Source organism: Lonchura striata, chromosome 2 (genome assembly GCF_046129695.1).
Source record: "Lonchura striata isolate bLonStr1 chromosome 2, bLonStr1.mat, whole genome shotgun sequence".
NCBI classification, from domain to species: domain Eukaryota; kingdom Metazoa; phylum Chordata; class Aves; order Passeriformes; family Estrildidae; genus Lonchura; species Lonchura striata.
The window spans coordinates 76,255,382-76,280,494 of record NC_134604.1 but is presented as its reverse complement, the minus strand read 5'-3'; the positions used below and the strand labels follow the sequence as shown (position 1 = coordinate 76,280,494).

Sequence of the window (25,113 nt, the reverse complement as noted above, 5' to 3'; positions counted from 1 at the left end):
TAAAGGACTCCTGCCTGAAATTTATCCTATCATGACTTTGGACATTTCCATGATAGTTTTCACTTTTCTAACAGATTTTAGGGGAATATGACAGGCACATAAATGTAGCTGAAAAAGGAACACTGTAGAATGAAGTCCTCACAAATTATTTTAAGGATTTATGTAACCTCATGATTCTCCAGTAGCTGACAATCATAGGATTAACACTGCTGGTCTGCAGAGAGCACTTTTTGTTGTCTGCAGAAAAAAAAACCACAAGACATGAGGCAGGTACTTACTTCAGATATTTATTGTAGTCCATCAGAGAATATCAAATACCTGTTTTTAAACCACCAATATACATTGCCTTCCTTGTGTGAGCGAAGGGTGATGGGAATGAGAAGAACTTATGAACATAATTTATATTTAACAAAACTTGGATAAAAATGAATTGGACAATTTTAAGTCAGAACAGTTATAGTTTTATTCTTTATATGGGAAAGCAATCTAACAATACCAATACCATAAAAATAACTATAATGAATAAGGCATGTCAAAGTCTTCACTGAGGTGTCAAGTAGATATATACATACAGTACTGAATATTAAGTAACAGTGTAAAAGATAGTCCCACATGTTATTTCTGTTGTAATTATGCACTAGTCAGTGTCACCAGTGTAGTCTGAGAGATAGACATTGAGGATATAAATGTAGATTTAAATGGTTAGTATCAAACTTGTTAGATGTGCTTTTCCTGATTCTGGAGCCAATGGCAAACTCTCACTAGCTTCACTGGGAGGAGGACCAGAGAGACCGGGGAAGATGTTTCTGATCCTCCATTGCATAGTCCTCGCACAGCATAAATTACATTGTCCAAGTTGCTGGAACACTTCTAAATTTTGAATTCAAATGAGTTACATTGGGAAGTCTTAATCCATACACTTAGTTACTTCACCAAGAAGAACTACTTCTGACCACCTATCTCTTAATACTTGGATTAATGGGCTGAGTGCAAACCACCTCCTATGGCATTGTGCATGTATTTAAAGGTTTCTAAGCTGAAGATTGTAATGAATCAGTCACAGAGTTTGTCATACTGTGATGCCAGACTAAGAATACCCTTTATGTCAGCAGAGAGAAGTCAGAGCAATGTACAGTATAGGTAGATACAGCCTGTGGAAAGAATGTGTTTCCCTGTTTCTATCAGTTGATTGTACAGGCAGTTGAAATCTCATGGCACTGGGTAGCAGAGAGTTTGATTCTCTTTTCTACATCTCACAGTAGTTATAGTACCTACAGGATACCTATGGGTATCCTATAGATAATATAGGATTGCAGACCATTGCAGTAGATGGTCTGCAAGTGACTTTGTGTGTTGCATCAATAAGACTTCCCTGACAAGCAATCTGGTATTTTCTATCTGAGCTATCGCTCTCTCTGCATAGAGGTTTGGTGAATTGTGAGTTCTATGTTTTAATGTTTTGCCAATTATGGCAAGATTCCTATAAAGGTCAATATATCTTCTTGTTTAACTCAGAAAGTCTATTTATTTCTTATTATGAAGACAACTGGAAAAACTGTGTTTTCTGACATTTTTAACACAATGTTTTAGTGGAGATTAATTGATAAGGGGTTTTCTGTGATTTTGCAAAAATATAATTTAGATCTAACAATCAGAAGTGAATTCTCATGTAATTATCAGAATTTTATGTAATGGTGTCTTAACAAAAGAAAACTCTGGCTGGTAGTCAGTGACAATCAATTAGGCTTTCCAACAAGCTATTGCAAATTTAAAATATGCACATGAATAAACAGTAGAATAACACTATGAGAGAAATAACTTGCCTTACACCGTCACCAATGGAAATACATATTCATTAATATATGTATACTATGAAGCAGGGAAACTAACAAGGTACAATCTGTCTGAAAAGCATTACATGGATAATGTTTGTAGGCAAAAGGCAGGGCAAATAAAATTAATCTTGAAGAATGCTAGTTATTGTTTCAGTCTGTTACAGCATAGTACAATCCTATTCTAGCTCTCAGATGTGTTGTAAGCATGAAGAAAGGATTTTTCAATAGGCAGCAAAAGAAGTATTGATTCAGAAAATAAAATGCATGACTTTTTCAAATGCCTTTGTCTTCTAACATTATATTGCACCAGGCAAAATTGCCTTGGCTGAGCAGCAAGGTCTTCTAATATCTATATTTCAGGAAGATGCAATTTCAAAAAATTATTTTAATTGGAGGACATTCATTATCTGGTAGTAATTTTAAGGTATATGAAAGAAGCAGGTGCAGCTCTACATATATATACACATGTATGTAAATGCATGTAAATGACTTTTAATACAACCCTGCCAATAAAATATCCCTGCAGTCAAGCTTTTCTTAGTAACAAACAGAAACACCATGGTTTATGTTTTAACTGTTCTGTAATTTCCAAATGTCATCCTTAACATTAAAAACTGTGAGAGAAACAAGCTTAAGAAACACAGAATTCATTATAAATCTCAAGGGAAGGAATGGTATTTACATTACTGATCATTGTTTTGTGAAAACCACATTAGCTGTTGTGCACTGGACTTAGTAAAGACTCAGGGGGAAATAGAAAAGCAGCGGCTTGAGCAATACCATCTGAGATTGCCTGGAAAATGTCAAACACTTCCCTTCTTTTTATCCACAGGGAAATCTGAATGCATTTCTGCTAATCAAAACTTCCTGAAGGAAAGTATGTGGAGAAGAAAGAAATGAAAAAGACCCAATTGCTGGAAGGGTAATCCGTTTGGTATTGTGTCATGTCATTCTTGGGTGATGGACAGTGGCAGTATGATTACAAATCTGTAGTTGGTAAGGGGAGGCAGATGATGTCGTTAGAAGTGAGATCCAATTTCCATGCATTATGAATTCACTTTTTTTAAAAAACCCACCAACTAGGATGATGGTTTTGATCACGAGTATTTTACCCAAGTCATTTTTAAAGAATATACTTCTATAAGTGTAGAAAAGTCATCATTTAACAATTATTGTAGCCTGAAAGGAAGGAAGTAGGGGTTCTGAAAAGCTTGGTGAGCTTTTATATGTTTTTTTTTATGTGCAAATAGAAACCAAGGAATAATGAAATTCATACCAGTAAAGCCCCAGAATACCATCTAGGTTGCTGTTTTTATCTGGAAAATTGTGCGTTTTGTCTCTTCCTTACTAGTAGCAGCAGATGTTGCCAAATTAAGTTTTGCAGGCTCACTCTTTTCCAGTTATTTCAGAAAATTTCATCAACACTTATAGAGACACAAAGTACAAACATATTTAAAGCACGAGTTCCTGCCTAGGATTCTTCTCATTAGGTCTATGTCAAGTATTGTGGCAAATGGAGCCTTTCCAATACTTTCTTATATGTCCTTGAAATTTACTGGTCTGTGGTTGTATATGTAGAGACACATATATGTGTGTATATGCATACATAAATGTGCACACAGGGAGAGAGATGCATCCTCACATGCACTATGTGCATATGCCATTCTCAGAAATGCAAAAGGAAAACAAAGTGGAAGACCAGAAGGCTTAGAATATTGGACTGAAATGGGTGCTTCACAGCGAGGGCTTTTGGTTTCTGCCACATTTCAATTACCAACCTCTCACAAAGTATTCTAGGGAATGAAAAATAATTTCCTCATTTGGAGTCTCAAGATACGGAGGGGGATACAGATGAAGCTGTGCTTAATTATAGTTTTAACAAGTTGTTTCTGTCACACCATTCAGCTATTTTTTAAGAGGTGTGTTAGTGGTTTGTCAGCATTAACCTATAGGTATTAACCTTGCTTTTTCTACTGACCTCTTAGATGTGTGTTCTCCTTTCGCTGATGCAGTAAGGGTTGAGAATGACAAACAACTAAGTGCATTAGTGATTCAACCCGATGGGTATCTTTATCGCAGTTTCTCACTCTTTGAGGCACTGCATTTAATTTACTTCTTGTCCTTTGGCCATGTGCATCATAATCCTTTCTAACTGTCTGAGCTGGCTTAGCACTGCACACTCCTTTTACCAGACTTGCAAAGACATCTGGGATTTCTGCAAAGACCTGTTTGAGCTCCACCCTTTGTGCATGTATGCATTGAAGGCAGTCTCCTTTCCTGTTGGAATCTAGGATATTTGACTGGTTCCAATGTCTTACAAGTAAGCATACAAACACAGCAGCATCAGGCAGCATTCAGAACAACAAATGCATGTTGGTTGTACATCTGGTTACACCAGGGTTGGTTTGGCCCAGAAACAAAGTCATTGTACTGTGACTTCTCCAGGTGAAATTCCTCTCCAGGCTCTTCACTCCAGCCCTGGTGTGAAGAAGAGGAATCATTGGGCCTACAGAAAAAAAAAAAAAAAAGCCCAGGAGAGAGTCTGGGTGAAGTCTGGACCTCTTGTCTCACTAGTGGCATCTACCTCCAGGCACTTAAGTGAGATTTCTCCATGACAGACCTTGTCATCCCAGGCAGCCTGTGGTGGAAAGGGAGGTAAGCCCCTTCCCAGGTATGGAGGTGCCCATCTCTGCTGGCTGACTGGAGATTTACAAGGACAATGTGCTCCCTGAAGTGCTTGGTGGGATGATCCGAGGCCCTAAGCTGCAGCCGATTTTCATGAAGACAGATGGCATGAGAGGAAAAAGAGCAGTTGCAAAGGACTGAGAGAATGTAGGCATTGCCCATTAGGAAGGTCTTGGTGCTCTTGGCACTGACACTGCTTCTTGCTTCCAAGCTCTCAGTCTATAAGTGGACTGAAAGAGCATTCACAGCTAGTAAAGCAGAGCTTTCATTGTCTCTCTGGTATAGTTAGTAATCATAAGGCTGTATATCATTGCAGTGGAAAGAAAAGTCTAGTGTTGCATCCGAAGTATTTACTATAAAAGGTTATATACAGAAATAAATTCAATTGCATTAGCCCTACATAAAGTGATTTAAGGCATTTTACACAAAAAATATCAGGTTCTGTGAAACCTATTTCACAAATGTATCAAAACAATTGTATATATTTTTCTATTTCTGTCTATTTCTGTGGTACAATACTTCTCTGGAGTTACAAATCCATAAAGAATCTTTCCCTTAAAAGTTTAAATCTTGCCTTGATATACTGCTATATATACACACACACACACACTGCCATATGCTGCTAAATGTTCTATCTTTGTAAGTAGTGCTTGGAGATGGGAGAACTTGGGATTTTTCTCTAACTTTCATTTTGATTGGAAACCCCCAAATTTGAAACTACTATTTAATTTCAGGTATGAGCTATAAACTGGTTTTGGGCTTTTGTTGTGCCAGATTAAACTGAAATGTTAGAACCAGAGCAGTAGAAAAGCAGGTTTGAAGTTTAATAATATCTTTTCAATCCAACCCCATTTCTAAAACTAATTTTATTCTAAACTTGATTTGCATTCACATATCATCCCTATAAATTCACATTTAGCTATGTTAAATACTAATCTAGAAATATAGCATAAAAACCAGAGCTAACAATTTGCATGCTTTCAAGCGATGTTCATATGTCTGGAGTCATAAAAGTTTAATAAACGTGTATAAATGTCAATTGATATCCAAACCAAGAAATCTGACCTACTTAACACTCTTTCTTTGAATTTGAGAAATGTAACAAAATTGCTAGTGGAAATTGAATGATGTTGCTCATCAGCATAAAAAGTAACCTGGGGGGAGTCTGTCCATAAATGTCCATCAATTGATTTAGTTTGACTTCCCTGAACATCTGAGTGCAAATTCCTCATCTGTAGATTTGTGTTCAGATTAGGCAGAAGTTGAAAAGAACCATCAGAATATTTCAGAGATGCAAATGCTCACTTCTCCCCCCTCAAGTACATACACATATTCACAAATTATTTACAAAATATTATTGGAGCCTCAAACTGAGCTAATAGCATGGAGCTGAAATCTGAAGACCTCTGACTACTCTTTGTGCAATTTTTTTGAGACTGATCATCACTCTGTAGCTCTGAAAAAAACCCTAAGATCAACCAACTGCTTAAAAATCTTCTGTGTGATCTAAAGACTGAAAAAATTCATCTGTTGTTACATTACATGTGCGCAATGCAATATACCTGTAGCTGATGTGTGAAGTAAATGAAATGAAGCCCACAACATTAAAATAAAATAAAATAAAATAAAATAAAATAAAATAAAATAAAACAAAATAATAACACCCAACACCAGACCTCAAAATAATCAATTGCAGAAGCAATATGAATTGTTTCCAGAAGTTGTTGCCCATTCAGTTAATCTTGTTATAGAAAATCCACAAGATCTTTGGTGTTGGCCTTGCTAGCTCATCAGCATACCAGACAATAGCAAAACAGAAATTTCAGGCTATAGTTATAAGAAAGAAGTAGAATTTTGCTGCAGATGAATGAATAACCCAAAATGCAATCTATAAACTCTAATTATAGATGGAAAAAAAGAGCAGGATTTATGTCAAATAATCCAGAACATACATCCACACAAGCATGTTTAGAATAGAGAATAAAAGCTAAAGCTGGGGTTTGATAAAGCACAATAGAAAGCTCCCAAATAAGTGAACCAAATCTCCCCGTTGCTCTGTTGCTGCTTCATCTGTCTGAAAAGAGAAGCTTTAGTTGCTACCAAAGGCACAGAAATCTGGTGAAGGGAGATAGAAAATCCAGTGAGCTAAAAATGACAGAAAAGACAGTTCAGCCTGGAGAAGAAAATTGTCATAGCCATCACTGGTGACTCAAAGACAGATAGCACATGTGGCACACAGGAAGCATTAGTGAGAATTATTTATCATCAGGAAACACAAAGGCAAAAGTTTTTTTTTTTTTTTACAATGTACAAGCTGAAATTATGAAATACTTATTTTGAAAGGTTTTCAAGGCCAAGATGATACTTTGAGGTGAGGAGTGAGGAGAGGAGGGATGAGAAGGAGCACTGTCCACCTGTAATCTGATATTTGGCGTATTTAGTGGGACTTGGGAGACCTCTAAGAAACTTAGAGGGTTAATGGAGTTTGGGCTTTATCCAAAGCCTCCTCTGAGTGTAATTTTCAGGCTGGAGAAGAAAACTCACTAGGTGCATAGTGAAATTGAGTAATTTTTATGAGATATGTGAACAACTTTTTTGTCTAAATAAAACTTTTTAAAAATGAAAAACGGACTATTGACATACAGAAATATCTTTTAGGTAGTAGGCTCTTCCTCAGACTCTGAGAGATATGGAACTAGACAGTCTACCAGGAAAATAAGAAGAGAGAGAAACTGTGCAGCAGATTACCAAAGTACTGCTGACTTGTGAAGCAGTATTTGTGCCTTTGCTATGTCCATGAGTAGACAGTTATAATCAGACTACACTGAAAATTCACAGGCAGTAGGTTGAAAAGAAGAGCTGGACAGATTTGAGGAGCTCCAGATGTCCCTCACCTGATTTTATTGTTTATTCCCCATAGTCATATATACCTTCTGGGTCTCACTGTTGAAGTCACTCTGCCCTGTCTCATTCCTCAAGTGTCTTTCTATTCATCTTGGGAAAAAACTCTCCATTGTTGACGGGGACAACTTGCCTACCTAGGAGGCTCCCTGCTTCAGACAATCTGTGTAGGGGCTCAGGAGAGCTCTGGAGAGCTACAAAAGAGCTGCAGGAGAGTTGTCTAAATGGCTAGCTTCTCACTTTGGAGAAAGCAAATTTCTTTCTAGTTTCCTCAATGCTTGGAACTGAAAGCCACATACTCTGTATTATTTTCATGGAAGAAAATCATACTGATTTATGTTTTACTGGGAGTAGATAAGTCTTCCCTGGAAATCTGACTTTAAACATCTTCAGAAATGCTGACAGATGGACCTCCACTATATCTAAGATAAATAGTCAACATTCTGTACATCTTTTTGGCTAATGATAAATGGACACACTCTTTCCCTATTCCCTCTCAAGAAAAAGACAACTCTTAGTAATGCAGCTGTTCTGAATGTAATAAACAAACTACACACCAGATGCTGCCAACTGCTTTAAGTATTAAGCTGCACAGATTTCTTGGTGGCAGAATAAAGGGGGAAAATGAAGAAGTTTTTTTAATCAGTGTGAAACAAAAGCCTTTCATGTGTGTTATAATGTTAATTATCAGTGCTGCATAATTATATATAAAAGTGAAATAAGAGCTGACTGAAATACCGATCCAATTTCCTGAAATTATTTGATTTAATAGTGTAGACTTTAAGCTATGGACAAACTCATATGACTTTCTTGAACTCCTGGAAAGTCCAGAGACTTCGACTGTGGGGAAACCAGGCAGAAAGTCTGCAACTGCTTTGGACTAAAGTGACAATGTAAGGTGACAATGCTAATGTCATTTATTTTATGGACAGTGTTGGTGTTTTATTAACAGTCAGAAATAAACCACATATGAACATCTTCCAGAAAAAAGATACTACTTTTTTTTCTCCCTGATTATAGTCAAAATCCTTGTTAATGACAAAGCTCCAATTTGCTTTATCATGGCACCAGGATTTCACAGAGGTGCAGTGCACAAGTCTGTTTATTACCTCATATGATGCACAATCAGAATCATAAACTATATACTCAGCTTAGTACAAAAAGTAAGTAAATACTGTAAATGAGCACTGCATCTTATGTTGGCAAATTACCTTCAAGTGATCAGTTGTTTATATTGGTCAGCAGATTTGAATAGGACAGACTAATGCAAAATGTTCAGACTGAATTAATTTGAGACCATCACTCTTGTCCGATGTTAGAACTTTATTTTAAAAATTGAAGTTTTTCATTCTTCATTATGTCTCCTATACTGTTTAACAGATGAGGAAATTGTTACTATCATAACATTTATCCTTCACATACCCTGTTACCATGGTACTCTGGTCTTTATCATTATCTTATCCGAAAAGGGTCATAATTACACATATTAATATAATCCTCACAGTCCATCTGAGTAGTTGTAATGAAAACATTGCCATGCTCAGTGCATCACCTGCCCTATTTTTCTTGAAAGTAGGCATTGCTGAGTCTATTATGTTTTGACAACATAATCTCAGTACTGACACTAAGACTTAGCCTTTGACTGCTGAATTTCCCTTTAAAATTATGGCTTTTTTCAATTTTATGTAACATTCCACTGTTGTTAACTCTATCCATTCTCCTCTAGCAGGTTTGAATATTTGTGGGTTAATATAGTAAAAATAGTTTTGTGGTCTTTGAAATGTGGATTTCTTCTTAATATCCATTATAAAATCTATGGAAACCTGCATAATGATTCTAAAATTTTCTGTACTCAGTTTTAATGGGTTATCTTTGGAAGCAAATTAAAAACAAAAGCCAAAATTTGCATCAGTGCTGTAATTTATTTTTTATGTTGAAGTAATAAAAGTTTCAGTGAATAAGTATAGTTACATTTGATAATGATTCAAAATCAGTTAGTAAACTGAAGGCAACTGCTGCCTGCTGAGACACTGCACATAGAGCCCACCTCCCAAGAACAGCTCCAGCTCATGGAATCACAGAATCACAGAATGGGTCAGGCTGGAAGGGACCACAGTGGGTCATATGATCCAACCTCCCTTCTCAAGCAGGGTCATCCTGGAGCACATGGCAAAGGATTGTGTCCAGATGGTTCTTGAATATCTCCAGTGAGGGAGACTCTACAGCCTCTCTGAGCAATCTGTGCCACTGCCCAGTCACATGCACAGTAAAGCCATTTTGGATGGAAGCAGCTCAAACTGGTTCACACTTCTGTGGGAATAATTTTTCCTAAGAAGTCCCACAGAACTGGGATGATGTGTGCATCTGAAACTCAGACTTTCAGAGCTTTCCATGGACAGAGGTCTATGATGCTTCTTAAGGAACTGAGATAGATCAACCCTTACCAGAACACTGAGGCACAGTTTCCTTTCTCCTTCCTCTTTTGCAGGAAATCTCTATTCTCTTTTTTCATTTTTTTTTTTCTGATTGTCTTTTTTTGAAATGCCTAAGTTTGGCCAGAGTCCAGGTAGTCTGCACTGTATTTACAGTACTATGTACTGAGTCATCAGTAGAAAAATCTGCAGTAAAATGAACATGAAAAATTTGGGGTTAATGCAAAAACAATTTGCTTAATATTGAAAAGATAGAACCTCACAGGGCTCTACAGCAACGGTTATGTAATTAATTGCATCTAATTTATATTAGCCTCCACTTTAAAATAACATTACATGTGAAGAACTTCTAGATTGCGCAGCATAGTGGGTTTACATAATCAAAGGACTTTTCCTTAGGACTTAGCCCCTTTTTCTTGAACATGTAATTGTATTCTTTATAATTTCTTATTTTATCTGCTGCTAACAGAAGAGAAATATTTAAATTGTGGCACACCAAAAAATTACCTCAGAAGAGCTATTGGATGCCAAGGATGTGTGAATAGAATAATTGGAAATTATGTAGATTCTCATATTTATGAACATGAATGCCATTTCTTTTCTCTCCTTCATTCCCAATTTCATTTTCTCTGTAGATTTAATAGCTCTCTTAATCTCAGAAAAATGCAATGTATGAAGAGTGTATTCAACCTTTAGGGACTATTAAAGAAATGTATACACAGTAACTTCACGCAAAGGTATCTCTGTCTCCTGATAAAACATCACCATGCATAGTAGGAAAATAAGAGTAGAAATAATAATGTGGAAGACAAAAATTTCTGTCAGAACTCCTGCAAGAACCATGTTTTGGCAAAGATTAAGCCGGTGTGTTGTTTGAGCAGCAGTGTATAAGATCCAGTTCAAGAAGAGCAGGGCAAGCTCCTCCAGTGACGAGTGCCTTCAGTGAACCCCAGGTTTTTTCTTACTCCTTGTCCAAAAGGATCCAACTTACTCCTTGTCCAAAAGTCCATGGAGATCTGCAAATAGATGAGAGCTCCCTGGACACACACCTTGGCTGCACCATCTGAAAACAGTAATCAGATCACCTACATGTGTGCCAAGGCTAACACAACAACCTGATGAGTCTATCAGCTCCTTCACTAGCAGTGTGGAGCAAGTACAACAGAGGACTTGCATCAGAGGGCTTGGACACTTCTGCCTGTCTTTCAGATCCAGAATAATCAGATGGAAATAGGATCAGTTACCAATGAATAAACACACAACCTGAGAAATCAAAATCAAACTTAACTTCTCCTGAAACAAAGTTGCTGAGGATGTAGAGAGGATGTGGAGATGGGTAGAAAGAGATGGATCAGGGGAGATTTTTAAAGGGTTCTTCTTGTAGAAAACAGTACGTGCAATTTTGGGAAAAAATTAAAAGCAAAGACCTTCTGCTTGATACCTGCTGTACCAGGGCAAAAGAAAAAGCCTATGAGAATTGGCTTAAACTTTCTGGACCCAGTAGATGCTCAATCAGAAGACTTGCTTCAGGGGGAACATTTGGAGAAGCGGGAAGCATTGCTATGGCCATGTAAATCCCATGTGATCCGTACGCTTAGACAGTGACATGCTAGTCTGGGCCCAGAAGAACAGACCACCTGTCAGGGCCAGGCTGGATGGGGCCCTGAGCAACTTCATCTGGTGAATGGCATCCTGCCTATAGCAAGGGGGGTTGCAACTAGATGATCTCTAAGGTCGCTTCCATCCCAGACCATTCCATGATTCTATGATTCTGTGATGCTATCATTATATTTCAAAGTAAATGAATGGGGAAGAAAAGGAATTGAATACAAGTGGCTCAAAACTTATGCTTTTTGTTATTAGACATACTATATAAATAGATTGTAAATACTTTTTGGTAAAAGTGCTTAAGTATACTTTATTCTAACGTGCTGTGTGTTTTCTATTTTAATTTCATGCCTAAATCAATAGCTAATTATAATTTGACAAGAAAAAGCGATTGCAATGAATATGATCTACCTGCTCTGCTGCTAAATTGGAATGTGGTTGGCTGGCTTTTCAGTGTTACCACAATTTCTGTATTTCCAGAGTCAATGTAAGAATCAGGAAATAAATTTATGGCAAATCATTTCAACACCACACAGAACTGCCCCAAAAATCCTTTGTCTGTGGTTGATAGAAGAAGGAAGATTTTGATGTCTAAGTTTTGACACACATTTGTCCAGGATTTAAACAGCTTCCATCTTGGGTTTTATGACCAGATGCAAATTAGGGAAACTCTATCCCAGACTATAACCATTTAGACAATGATTATTAAAGCAATGTACCCTTGAAGAATCTGAAGTACAATTACCATCACAATTTACATCCATGTCCTTCTCTAGGCCTATCATACAAACTCACATGCTCCCCCCCACCCCTCCACCAAATACGCACATATGAGCGAGGTTTTCGCCACCAACCTGCAAACTTGATAGGAAATGGACAACTGGATATGTAAAAAATTCTCTTCTTTGATTTCATGCTCACCAGTCATTAAAGGGTTTTCAGAGCAGCAAAAAAAGAAGAGTTGGTTGACCAAACATTTTTTTTTCCTTATAAAGAAGTGTCAACCCTGAGCTTGTAATTAAGAAGTTAAAATCTGTGATTTATATATATTTATATATATAAAAATAGATGATCATACTAAGACTAAAAAAGTGAAAGAAATCTCCATGTCAGTACTATATATTTGTTTGATCTGAAATTTTGTAGAAGAAATCCTTGCGACACTGAAATTAACTGATATGAAGGATGTAGTTAGGTGTGAAACACACTATTGATCTGGTTGCTGTTAGTCTATTAGAGAATTGGTGTCTTGGTAGGGTAATGGACATAGTAGCAAAAAGTTTTTATCAATGTCAGAATAGTAACAAAAGGAAAAAAGATTACATCACAAGAGATTATTTTCTGTCTGAACCCGTAAGGGGTCAAGAGAGTTGTTTAACATTACCATGGCTGGTGAGCTCACAGGGGTGGGCTAAGTGGAAAACTGTGACAATTCTATAACATGGATAAATCCTAAAAGAAACTAGGTGAAGTCGTGTTACTACTCATATTTTTACTGGGCATTAAGATTCAAATCCTAAGCAACTGTAACATGACATTCTGAAGCTAGTGGAGCTACTACCATACTAAAAGATAAACTTATTTTTCAGCTTCTCTACCTTCATACCAATCTGATGCGGCTGGCAGATGGAGTGCAAGAACTCACTGCTGAGACATACTTGTTTAGTGTTGGGGGAAAAATAATCCAACTTTCTCCCTATAACAGTGATCATTCTGATGACCTGAATCATCCTGTAGAAGTTCCTAAAGGAAACCTGGCTGTCAGTGAAGAATGGTTGCATTTTTTTTTTGTTCCTTTCTTGTATTTTTTTTGTTTTGTTTTGGTTTTTTTTTGTTTTGTTTTGTTTTGTTGATATTCTGTTGCAATGCAGCAGCCTTGAGTCAGGCTTGAATCAGAAAGAAAACTTTCTTGATTTCTTCCCCCATCTTTTTTCTCACTGGGGAAAAACACATACTGTAAGATCTTTTTTCCCTTTTGCAGCATAAAAGGAAATGAAGCTCAGAAAGTCTCCTGTAATAAAGGATTGAGAAAGAATTCTCTCAAGAGTGGGTATTGTCTTCAGAGATATCTGAAAAAAGCAGGAAGCAGTTCAGTCTGGAACCTGGTACTCTTTGGGAAAACTAAAATGGGAAGCAGATTGCAACAACTGCCATCTTGTAGAAAACTGCAAGTGTTTGTGGCATGGTCCATTGTCCAAGAGTATAAGAAAAGAAGAAAGTAGGCTGTTTCTGTAGCTAAAACACAGTTTCTCTGACTAGATCCAGGATTATCTCCACTGTCTCTGCAGTACAAGGCTGAGGAAGATGATGAGCAACGTCTGCAGTGACCAGCCAGGCTGTGTGGCTGAAGCCTCCACCTCCCTCCTGTCTGAGTCGACAGGCGGTGCTTCGGTGGTGACGAAGTCAAACTCGGTGGGACAGATGTCATCCGTGCAGCCGCTTCCGCTGCCTGAGCCGCTGGTTTCGTCACCTGGCACAAAGGAGTGAGGGAAACAGCGTGAGTGCTATGGCTTACAGCTTTCATCCCTTTTCTCCCTTCCACTTGGCACCCCAGTGGGGATGAACACATTGGGAAGGAGGAAGTGTTGGTGGTGCTAAATTTCATTGAGCAAAGCTTCCAAATGAAACCCACTGTGACTTAATTAGGTAATTAAGTGCTCTTCTGAAAAGGGATCAGACTGCTGGTATTATGGAAAGCCTTCAGTGTCTGGATGTATTAAACATGAAGATAAGCAAGAGAAGCAAAAGAAACAATTATATGACTGGAATTTCATGGAACAGAAAAAGACTTTTTATGTTGTCAGCAGCGCAGAGCACAAAGACCACAGTAAGTCATTGCAACAGAGCCAATTTATAAATGGGCTCCAAAATTACAGCTATGTAATGACAGTTAATGGTTTCTTACTCGTGTCCTGGAAGTTGACATCATTCCCATTGTATGCATTCTTCAGTTTGTTAGTCATGACACGTAAGGCCATGATTTGCTGTCGAATGAAGGTGTCTGGCCTTGTGATGTCTACATCTACTTCTGGATTGTTGATCTGGTTGGTCAAGCCATCATTCATAATCTCAGGCAAGTATCTATACAGCAGAATGAAAGATTAGTTTGAGACATAGTAATTCCAGAAATAAAACACTGTGCAGTAAATGATGTGCTAAGAAATTCAATCTGCAGTTCTTAAACAAATCCATTAACACTGTTTTAAAAATATAGTTTTTAATTTTACCGACTCCTAAGGATCTGTTTAGTAGCACAGCTGCATGGGGAGCAGAAAGGATTTAAGTTTTTCTACTTCCTAACTCTCCATATACTCCCCAGCAAGAGCAATGACTGTGTGAACTATGGAAAAGGTTTGCAAGCCAGCAGTAAGTCACCACATATTCATATCCTCTGCTGACATGAATGGCTGCACACTAAATTAAGCATCTAACAGTGCATTATGCTGTTTTTATTTCTTTCTGCTTAAAAAATATGAAGTCCTTTGTTGTATATAGCATATTTGTTCTGAGACAGGTTAGAATCCTATCTTGAGGTGTTATGGCTTTCCTGGGTTAAAAGAGCACTTAATTTTCTTCTCCAATTCTTCCTTGCATCTCTTTTTTAGACCACCATGAACAACATCTCCAGCCTACATGACATCCAGACCCATAAAAAGCATTATAATTTTACCAAACTACAGTATTCTCTTTGATTTGTTCAGTATTCCTTTAAACCAGGCTATGTTTGCATGTCTCATGTACTCTGTGCATAACATTTAAGGTATGGCATTTCCTATCCATCCACAAATCTGAATCTTTTATTCAGACTCTTACCTTATAATTTCTCGATTACTGCAGCATTCCTTTCTCTGACCTTGAGTAATGCAGTCTTAGGCTGCTCACAGGCAGCAAATGTGCTTTTGCACATCTTTACCCTACAAAAAAGCAGCCCATGCCTCCAATCATCCTACAGTAAAAATCTCCATTACCCTTTGTTAGAGATGCACTCTTTGTCCCCTGCTGCTCTTTGTCCTCAGGAAGCTTTCCTTGTAGGCTTTTTGCAAAGCTACACTTTTTCCTGCTTCAAATTTCTGTCAAAAATTATCAGTGCATTTTACAGTTGCCAGGCTGAAAAAAAGTTTACATTATATCTCTATGCAGGCATGGCACTCTGAGAAAATAGTGCACCACAGTTTCCCTTTTCTCTCTTGTCTGTCTTCACCTACTATCTTTGTCTCATATTTCGGCTGCAAGAGATTTGGGGCAGATCTACCCTTTGTTTACATTCTTTATTAGGATATGATCTATTTTGTAATTAGGGTTCATATCAGGCTGTCCTACTGATGTTTGTGGGACTCCTTGTGTGCATGTGTGCTCAGACAGTAGGTAATGATAGCACAGTCTAGCCTACTAAAGACAAACTTTCATGATGCCTGGTACCAAATATAGTTTGAGAATATTTCACATCATTCTCACTTGTGTGTGTCGAATTCAGTACCAGCACTGAAGTTTGGTGTTGATGACAGCATTGTTCATATTGGTCTGAAAATAGAAATATCTCTTGAAAATAAATGTGAAAGTAAGGGAGATGAAAGGACTTCCTCTGTTGAAGTCATGGTGAAGGGAAAATAAACTCTGCATTGCGTCTGGAGGTTCACAAGAGAACAAGATGGTGCTTTGGTTGCACCAAGGAAGGGCTCAGTCTCAGCGTAGTGGGCCCTCGCTTTGCAAGATGAGACTCATTTGCCAGCACTGGCCTTTGAAGGCTTACATGAGAATAATCCTGGGGGTATGTGAACATTGAAGAACCAAACATGACTGCCAAAATACCCAGCCCCAAGCTGCATGTCCTGTTGTTTCACTAGTACCATGACAAGAAATAACATTGCTGTGGGGATCCCATCCAGACTCCTGCAGTCGGATTTACTGTGGTGAGAACACAGAGCTGCCTCCCTCAGTATGGAAGACTGCAGACCATGGTGTTATGAATCACTAAAGACAGAATAGGAGATAATTCTGCAGAGCTGCCTGAAGGCAGTAGGATGGAGACCTTGGCAGGCAGGGATGCTCTGGACTGCAAAGGAACAGCATCTCCATCTGTCACACGTCTCTACAAATGAAAGGGCTGCTGTAGATAAATTACTCAGCCTAGTAGTAAATCAGCAATTTCAAGGTGCAGTTGATTAAAAAAAAGCAAGAATGTAAGAATTGAACTACTGGCTCAGACAGGATGGTTGTCTTGCTCCTTATTCCATCCATGATGATGGCCATAGCTGTTAGTAGCTACAAGTGATCTGAAATTGCTAAATATTCATGTGGATTGGTTTCCTTGTTTATGAAGGGCTAGCAGCTCTTTATTGCAAGCTGTTCATGAGAAGCTAAGGATAGCTCTGAGCACCTCATAGGCTTTCTTTGACTGATTTCTGTCTGATTTCATTTTGTCTTGCCATCAATAATAAAAGAAGAATGTACTGACTTAAAGCAATTAGAGAATGCTTTGGTATGTGCATTTCATAGAGGTTCATATTTTGCACTGTGACTAATATGCATCTGATGTCCTTCCCAGGATCATTTAACTTCACATGGGGCAGCCCATTCAGGGATTTTGTAAAACTGCCACACACCCTGCTTTATCTGCCCAGGATCTGGTGACCCCCAAAGCATCCTGGCAACTGTACCTCACTTAGGTGTGTAAGGGACACGTACTTGATGTAGGTTAAAATCCATGGCCTTAACACTGCCTAATAGTTAGTTGGATGCTTAAATTCCCTTGGCATTTAGGACATAATAGAAAAAAAATTAGAAAGGCTGAGAATTAATCTTTAGGTTTACATACATACCAAATCTTGTGTGTTCAAATGCAAATGTCTGCGCATAAGCAGAGTCCTACTCTCACCAGATCTAGCCACCACCAGATCCAGTCACAGCTAGTCAGGAATTTATTCATCAGTGGAGCAGGGACAGCTGTTAGAGTCCCATGTGCCTTTGGCCAAATGACTAGTTCATTATGTTTCATCTGCTGGGATTTCCTTGCATAAACACAGACAGCTGGTGCCATTTGAATGCTCTTAGTTATTCCTCCTCTTCTTGTCACTAACTCTGAAAGGTGAGCTCTGAAAGGTGAGTCTTTCTGGATCATATCTGCAGGCTTTAGTGGGAGGTCCTGGACATCTGGGGCATCTAAAGTTAATAGTGTGTGTCTTTCTTAAGGCAGCTGAATTGAGTCTTGAATGCCACTAGGATGTAGGCTGCTTGGTGTCATACTGCCGCTCCAGTAGGGTTTGAATATCCACTAGGTCCAGGGTCTAATTTCCCAGTTCCATGAAGGTGTCATGACTATTTAGACCATCCTACATAGCAGTAGGTAAGTGTATTCAGCATGTGGAAAATTGCCTCTTTGAGTACACTGACAGGGTATTGGGGGTCTTTTTGGGTACCTTAACATTGGTGCTTTTAAAAATCCTCAAGCAGTTTTAACCCAGGCTCTGGTCCAGAGTGGACGCAGTTTCCTGTATTACACTCATCCCAGACGGCCCAGAGAATCTCCAGTGGTACTACAACTGCATGGGCAACACATTCCTTATTGCTTCACCCCATATTTAAGTACCAGAATGTTTGAATGTGTTGCTGGATTCTGCTCTCATTGCTGAACTAGCTCACCTGCTTCTTTGCAGGGGGAGAGGAAAGACAGAAAAGTCTATATTGAATGAAATATCTTAATAGTTTTCCTTTCTTTAAAGGACTGATGCAGATACGGGAGCATGCAGCCCAAGGTGTTTGGTGAGTGGCAGCCTCGGAGAGGCAGCCCAACACATGTTCTGACAAAAGCATTTTGATGTGTGTGGGGTAGGGTTAAGTCACACCGAATAGGAAGCCATGTCTTGGGACCATGATTTGACAGAAGATTTGTTGCTGGCTGGGCAAAGTTGTTGAACACAGCTGCTTTTGCTGCAGTTCTGTAAGTTGAGACACCCTTGTGAATTTTAAGCTTTGCTGCTGCTTCTGCTCCCCTTAATGATCTCTTTGTAGGCCTGGCCATTACAAGAACTGTATGCCCATTATAAATAAGAGAAGTGCCAACCTGAATCAGTGTTTGTTCTTTCTATCCTCCTAGCAAAGGGAAAAAAAAAACCAAACAAAAACCAAACCAAAACAAAACAAAAAAATCAAAAAACAAAACAAAAAAAAACACGCAAAAAAAAAAAAAAAAAGAGAGAGAAGCAAGCTTGCTTAGCCCTCTGAGTATAGAGAAGCTGAACAATACTGTTTATTTTCTGGTGTTTGCTCCTTGCTCAGCTATGTCAGGATTTTAGTGTAATTTACATTGTTTTCTGAAATATTAATGCTTTCTGTTTCTCTTAGCCTTTCCACAGTTCTTGCTTGTCTCAGCAGACACGGCAATGATGTCTTTTGGCACATCATAGCCAAGTACCACAAAACCTATTTAAAACCACTTCTCTTTTCCCCCTCTTTTTTTTTTTTTTTTTTTTTTTTTTTTTTTTTTTAATAACCTGTTAATGTTCCACAGTGTCTGCTTCCTTTTCAAGTCTAAAAATGATTGATGAGTCTTTCAGGTCATATGTATAAAGCATGTAAAGTTGACACCCCACTCCACCAAGAGAAAAAAAAAAAAAGGAAAATAAAAGGAGGAATCTGATTTTTAAAAATAATCTGTCTTAAAGGGCAACATTCTCCATACTTTGCTGCCACAGCAGCTGCTTACAGTACAACTGGGGCATGCCACCTAGCCAGTACTGGAGTTATTCCAGGTGCACAGAATTGTAGGCAATAGAATACAAAATACAGCACAGGCTTACTCAGGCTGGGTTTAGACAGTCACATCTGGACCAGAAAGATAAGTGCAGTGGAAAATTGGCTTGTTTGGCTAACTGGTTCACCTCATCTGATTCTGTTTGCTCAGGAGGTAATCCCCACAGGATATTTGCTGTTTGGTTTTTTCCCTCCATCTTGGAGAAAAGCTTGAGCAGACACAAGGAGAGGGAGAAATGCCTCACTGCCAGGTTTTCTTAAGATATAAAAATAAACTTGAGCCATAAATTAAGACTAGGCATTTTTCACACATAGTGAGAAGTGGTTTATTCCTGCTTTCACTAGTGGTGCTAAACAGTTATCTGTGTCTACATCCAGCTAAAGGACACTCAACTCTTTGTCACTGCAAGCTTTGCTGGACATCAGTGAGCAACTTTCTCAGACTAGCACTGATCTGTTGAGTCTTTCTTCCCACTGAATTTCACCAGAAATTAAAAGCTCTCTGCCAAAGAAGTAGACACTCCCACATGTGTGGCAGGAGAAGAGAATGTCAGGACAGCTGAGAATCTATCCTGTGTTTGCTTTGATGGCATACCTTGTAGATTTGAGCTAGATACTGAAAATTATAGTGATCATTTTTCCTTTTATTCCTTACCTTTCTCTATGTTTTTCTGTTTGTTTTATTTTTCTGTCCCATAGATGATTCTATTTCTTCTTCTGTTTGGAGGAGTGATAGGCTCTTTGTGGAAAGGAATGCAGGTCTCTTCTATTCCATGGATTACAGCTTTTCAGAGCTAAGATATATATATATATATATATATATATATATATATATATATATATATATATATATATATATAATATATATATTAAAAAGTTTATAGCCCTGGTGAGCATGAGCACCAGGATGATAGTGCATGAGCACAATATCTCAGATGCTTTGGTTGGAATGAGCTGGCTGAGTTGGCTGGAGCAATTAAATCTTATTCTCCTGAACATCAGAGGGTTCCAGGTTTGGTTGCTGTTCTTACTTCAGTAAAAATAATATATTCAAGGATTAATACCTTGGACTTGGTTTAAGTTCTAAAGCCTGATTTTCCATCATTCTTGGGAAAATTTCTTAATTCTGAAGAATACCTATTAGTGAAGATACCATCAGCTGTTAGGAATTCAATTGCATGTAGGGAGGGAGGTAAATTTTCAAAGTTTGATCTTAATGTTGTTTTTCAGATCCTAAATAGCTTTCAGAAATCTGTCTCTGCACATCTGGTAGAAGATGTTAATTCTTTAAACATAAAATTATGTTTGTGTTCTTTTGTGAATACAAATATGATAGGGAAATCCTGCTGGGCATCTCTCTAAAAGGCACTTTGTCTGAAGTAGCTATTATTATTGTCTTTAATATGGATTTTTGAAAAAAAAGACATTCATCCATCTAATAAATATTTTCCCATTTCCACAGCACTTGGTTTCTACGTGATGTGACCTGATTAAAACCATTATTTGTAGAGGATCAGCAGAGCCAAGTTCACCCTTCCAGAACTCCAAATGGATGACTCTGTTACCCCATGATTACTTGTGAATTGCTGACCTTCAGTTGGTGACCCGGTGTCACTGTAAATTAATCATGGCAGCAAAGTGATATTTAGGGAGTGTAATAACCACAAATGACCTTGGTGTAATGCCTCTCTCAGGAGAAAGCCAAGCTCTCATTCTCTGTGATCTCAGGTTTGTAACTCTTTTCCCCTGTAAAAGCAGCATCAAAAGGTGATGTGTAAAGTGAAACATAAGGCATAATGTCTATCTGGCAATTCAAAGTTTCTAATTCTTTATTCCAAAATAGAATTTGATAAAAACCCCAGCAATAATTTCTTTTCCCAATGGTAGCCAACCCCATGTTGTCTTCTTACTTACATTAATGTCTAGGAAATCAGGAGGTGGCTAAATTTCCTTTTTTTTTCTACCACAGGCTTTTGTCATATTGTCTGGAATTCAACATGCAGCTCCTCATATAGCACAGAGGTGCTTATGACAGCTGACACAGTGAACACAGAGATATGTATATGAATACTGGCCAGATTTTGCTATGCTCGTTCTTGTGAGCTAGTATTTGATATCAGATACTAATCAGTCTGATAAAGGAAACCTTTTTTTTATACTGCAGTAAAAGTCTTTGTCCACCAGCCAAGAGGTAATTTTGCATTTAGAGCTAGTTATTTTCAATACTGTTTTTAATACTATTTAATATACACCCATGGAATTCTGTGGTGCTTCTCTGATTTATTACTATTGCCTCCACCTGAAGCATTTATTGAATTCTGTTACTATGACTATACATTTCCTTTGTGAATGAATATTAAACAGCAACTGGGCAGAGGAACGGTGACTGGACCTGCTGAAATCGTATCTTCAGGTGATACTTTGAAGCTGTCACGTCCAGTGGAACATCTGTAAGGAGATTATTAACAGAGGACTGCTCTTCTCTCTCCAGAACATTAATCTCAGAAGGCATAATGAAAAAACTCAGGCTTCTCATAAGATAAATTCTGCAAAAGTAGGGTGAAAAACTGTATGCATAAAATGCAACTCCTTAACTCCCAGAAAATGTGGAAGCTGTGCCAAACCCTTCAGTGCAGGAGCAGAAGAGAGCTGCCAAGTATTTACCAGATGTAGTGCACACACTAGTGTTTAGAATGGAAACCAGGAGGAATAGATAGATATTAAGGGATTTGACTGCTCTTTTGTAGAAAGAGTAGTATATATCTCTTACTGATGCATGCATCCTGATGTGGCTCATGGCATTTAGCTGGGGCGCCTTGAAACTCTGCTTAACTGCTGGCAGTGCACTGGCCTGGGCTCATGTCTTTCAAAGTTCAGTAACAAGAAAGGATAAAATAGAGAAAGAGAAACCACACATTTTTATTTCTCTCTTCACACCATTCCTTTATGATGAATCCTGTAATAGCCAGACACTCCTATTAGTACTTCTCTGAATCCCCAGGGACTTTCTCTGGATCTGGGACTTAGCAACTAAGCAGTGGCTCATGCTTTTGGACAGATTTGTTCACATTCATCCATAAGTGGATTCAAGGGGCTAGCAGTATCCCAAACAGCCCCCTCCTCCTGTCTGTAAAACAAATTCCTTTGAAGGTTGTGTAGTAAGGCTAGGAAAAAATTGTGTGCATTCAGTATGAAACATCCTCCTGTAAACTGTGCTCCATATCAAAATGATCAGATGATGAGATGGTGGGGGCAGGGGGTGCAATCTATTTATACATCTGTCCCTCCATACATCCATGTAAAACGACACTGAACATATTTCTGAGTTTTTCTTCTATGTTTTCTTATTTGCACTGTTTTTTATATTTTACATGCTTGTCTCATTTTTTCCAATGTTTATTTGTTTGAGTCATTGTTTTTTTTTTTTTGGTTCATTTTTATATTCTGTCTTAATATATATCTTCAGGTAAAATAAAAATAAAGCTTCCAGTCCCTGAGTGCCAGAATGTGCCACTTCTCTTGAGATTCGCTGTCACCAGACACTCAAACCTCTCCACTCCTCATCTCTACCTGAAAGCACAGGATACTACTGCACACCTGAAACCATGCCCCTGGCATGATCCCTGAGCAAATTCCTCCCCCTCTCAGCAGGGACAATCAGATCCTTTCCTCTGTCAGCTGATAAATCCACACTGGGACTTTTGGAGACACCTGCTCATCTGCTGGCTCCTGCTCTTGCTGCAGCCAGGGCCAAGTAAACTTCAAAATTAAAACTCACAGAAAACTCATCACAAATATGAGCAGATGATCACAGTTACCTCTGAAGAAGAGCATAAGGTCAAATCTTCTACACAAGATAAGTAGGAGTGCTACATTTATTCTCTGGTGGTGATTTTTCATTTTTTGCCCTTCATTTTTGCCCCCCCCCCCCCCCCCCCCCCCCCCAAGTAAATAGCCTTAATCTTTGCCAGCCAATAGCAAGTAGAATTGAAATTCCAATTTCTGTTTCATCCCAGTATGGTATCCCGAGAGTGCAATTGCTTCACAAGCTGTCAGTCCCAACACAGGGATGCTAAATGGACCTAAAGAGCTCTTTGAAATCTCAGTATAAATTATCCTTCTGGAGCTGAACCAATGCACATTTTCTGCCTTCATATGCTGACCCCATGTGCACATTTACCCTGATTCACACTCTGACTTTAATGGCACTTTGACAATAAGTAATCTTGGCTACAAGTGGTGTGTGGACAATGGCTTGTTCTCCCATTTCTGTTTCACCCTCATGAACAGTTTTGTGAAATACCCCCAGTTTCATGAATGCTTCAGGCCAGATGGGGATTTGGACCGGGTGGGGTGGAGAGGGGTCCACCTCACCTTGCCTTGGCGTGGCCATTCCAGCAGTCCTCCTCGATGGATGGACCCGCTGTCACTCGCTCATCCTTGCAGATTGTGTAGGGCAATGTTGACCAGAACTTTTTAGAGAGCTTTAGCTTTTCTTTAATGTCTGTTACCTGATTAAGAGACAATGAGAGGGAAAACAGATTAAAAAACATCAGCCACACTAATTATAATGTTAAACAATACATTGTATAAATTTGTAATGGTGATGATGGTGAAGGTTAAAAAAGCTAAAGGTGCTAAAACTTAATTTCCTTGTGTTTGAAAACAAGACACCCAGCATTGGAGTTCAGAACAATCAAAGTTACCTTTTTCCACAGGCAAGACATTAATAAAAATGTTGCGTCTTGCGCTTCCTAGTTGCCATTTATCTAAGGTTTTCTAAATATACACCTTTTAAAGAATTAACATGGTTCACAGTCTGCTGAATATGAATTCAGTTAAATTGTGTACATCAGATAAACCCATCAGCTTGGTCATATCTTAGAAAAATATTATATGGGCAGCTACATGTGCAGGTTCTAAAAAAATGGTGCAGTGCTGAGCTGATGTTGAACTGATTTAAGATACATGGGCTGAATACACTGCAGTACATTTGGATCTCAGTTACAGTGAAAAGTCATGCAGAGACTATATTCATCTTTGCTATTATGTTTAGCTAAATATCTGTAACTGAATACAGAATCTGCATGCAAGAAACGCTGGGACAGTACTGAAACAGTTTCTTTACCTTACAAATTCCTTGAACAATAATTTAATTTGGCATGATTCAGGTGGCAAACAGGAACAAACTGAATTTCCAGTATCAACTTAATAAATAAATGTTCTGACTAAATTTTTTTCAGTTCTTGTTTTGTGTATGGTATACTAGAGTGGAGAAATCTATAAGAATAGATAGAAAAAACAACAAAGGACAGACTACAAAGGATGAATGCTGCCACTGTTGGTCTTATGGAAACAGATACATTTCACATGAAGTTATAATAGGATTTAGGGGAGCCTGTTGAATAGCTTTTAAAGGAAATTGCTAAGCTTTGTTCTTTAAAAAACCAAGAAATAAAAGTTCTCCATTCCTCTTGTCTTTTTAGCTTGTTGAGGTACAATATTGTACTCAGCTATTTATCTCTTTTATCTTTTTTTCTCAGGACATGACAGCTCTCCTCACCAATGGCCTATGCTGCTTTGCCGTGCTTAAACTCTGTGGAATGTCACTTTATAAGCCAGGAGATAGAAACAGCTGAGGATGTTATTTCAGAAGCACTGTTTGAATTTTCATCCACAAGAAATAAGTAGGAGAGTATTTTTCTGTATGGGTTGTTGACAGTGTTTCTTGCCATGATAGACACCTTATAAATCTCCTCCACACCCCTTGCCAAGCCCTAGTTGCTTTGTTTTCACATGAGATACTAGTGGCATTTGCAAGCCTTAAAGTCTCAACAGGGGAGCCCTGTCAAGCCAAAAAATAAATTCCAGTTTACCGGCTGTGAGCAAGGCTTTGGCAGGAA

General features: G+C 38.3%; 1 protein-coding gene across 1 annotated transcript in view; it reads right to left on the bottom strand.

Moving 5' to 3' along the window:
• Nucleotides 1-271: 271 nt before the first annotated feature.
• Nucleotides 272-25,113, bottom strand: part of GPC6 (glypican 6) — a 726,722-nt gene continuing 701,880 nt past the window's right edge. The window contains exons 8-10 of the mRNA XM_077781485.1: nucleotides 23,585-23,721; nucleotides 14,367-14,542; nucleotides 272-13,931 (exon numbers count right to left, since the gene is read on the bottom strand). Of these exons, the coding sequence (XP_077637611.1) occupies nucleotides 13,729-13,931; nucleotides 14,367-14,542; nucleotides 23,585-23,721 (516 nt within the window). The 3' untranslated portion in view covers nucleotides 272-13,728. The remainder of the gene's footprint in view (nucleotides 13,932-14,366; nucleotides 14,543-23,584; nucleotides 23,722-25,113) is intronic.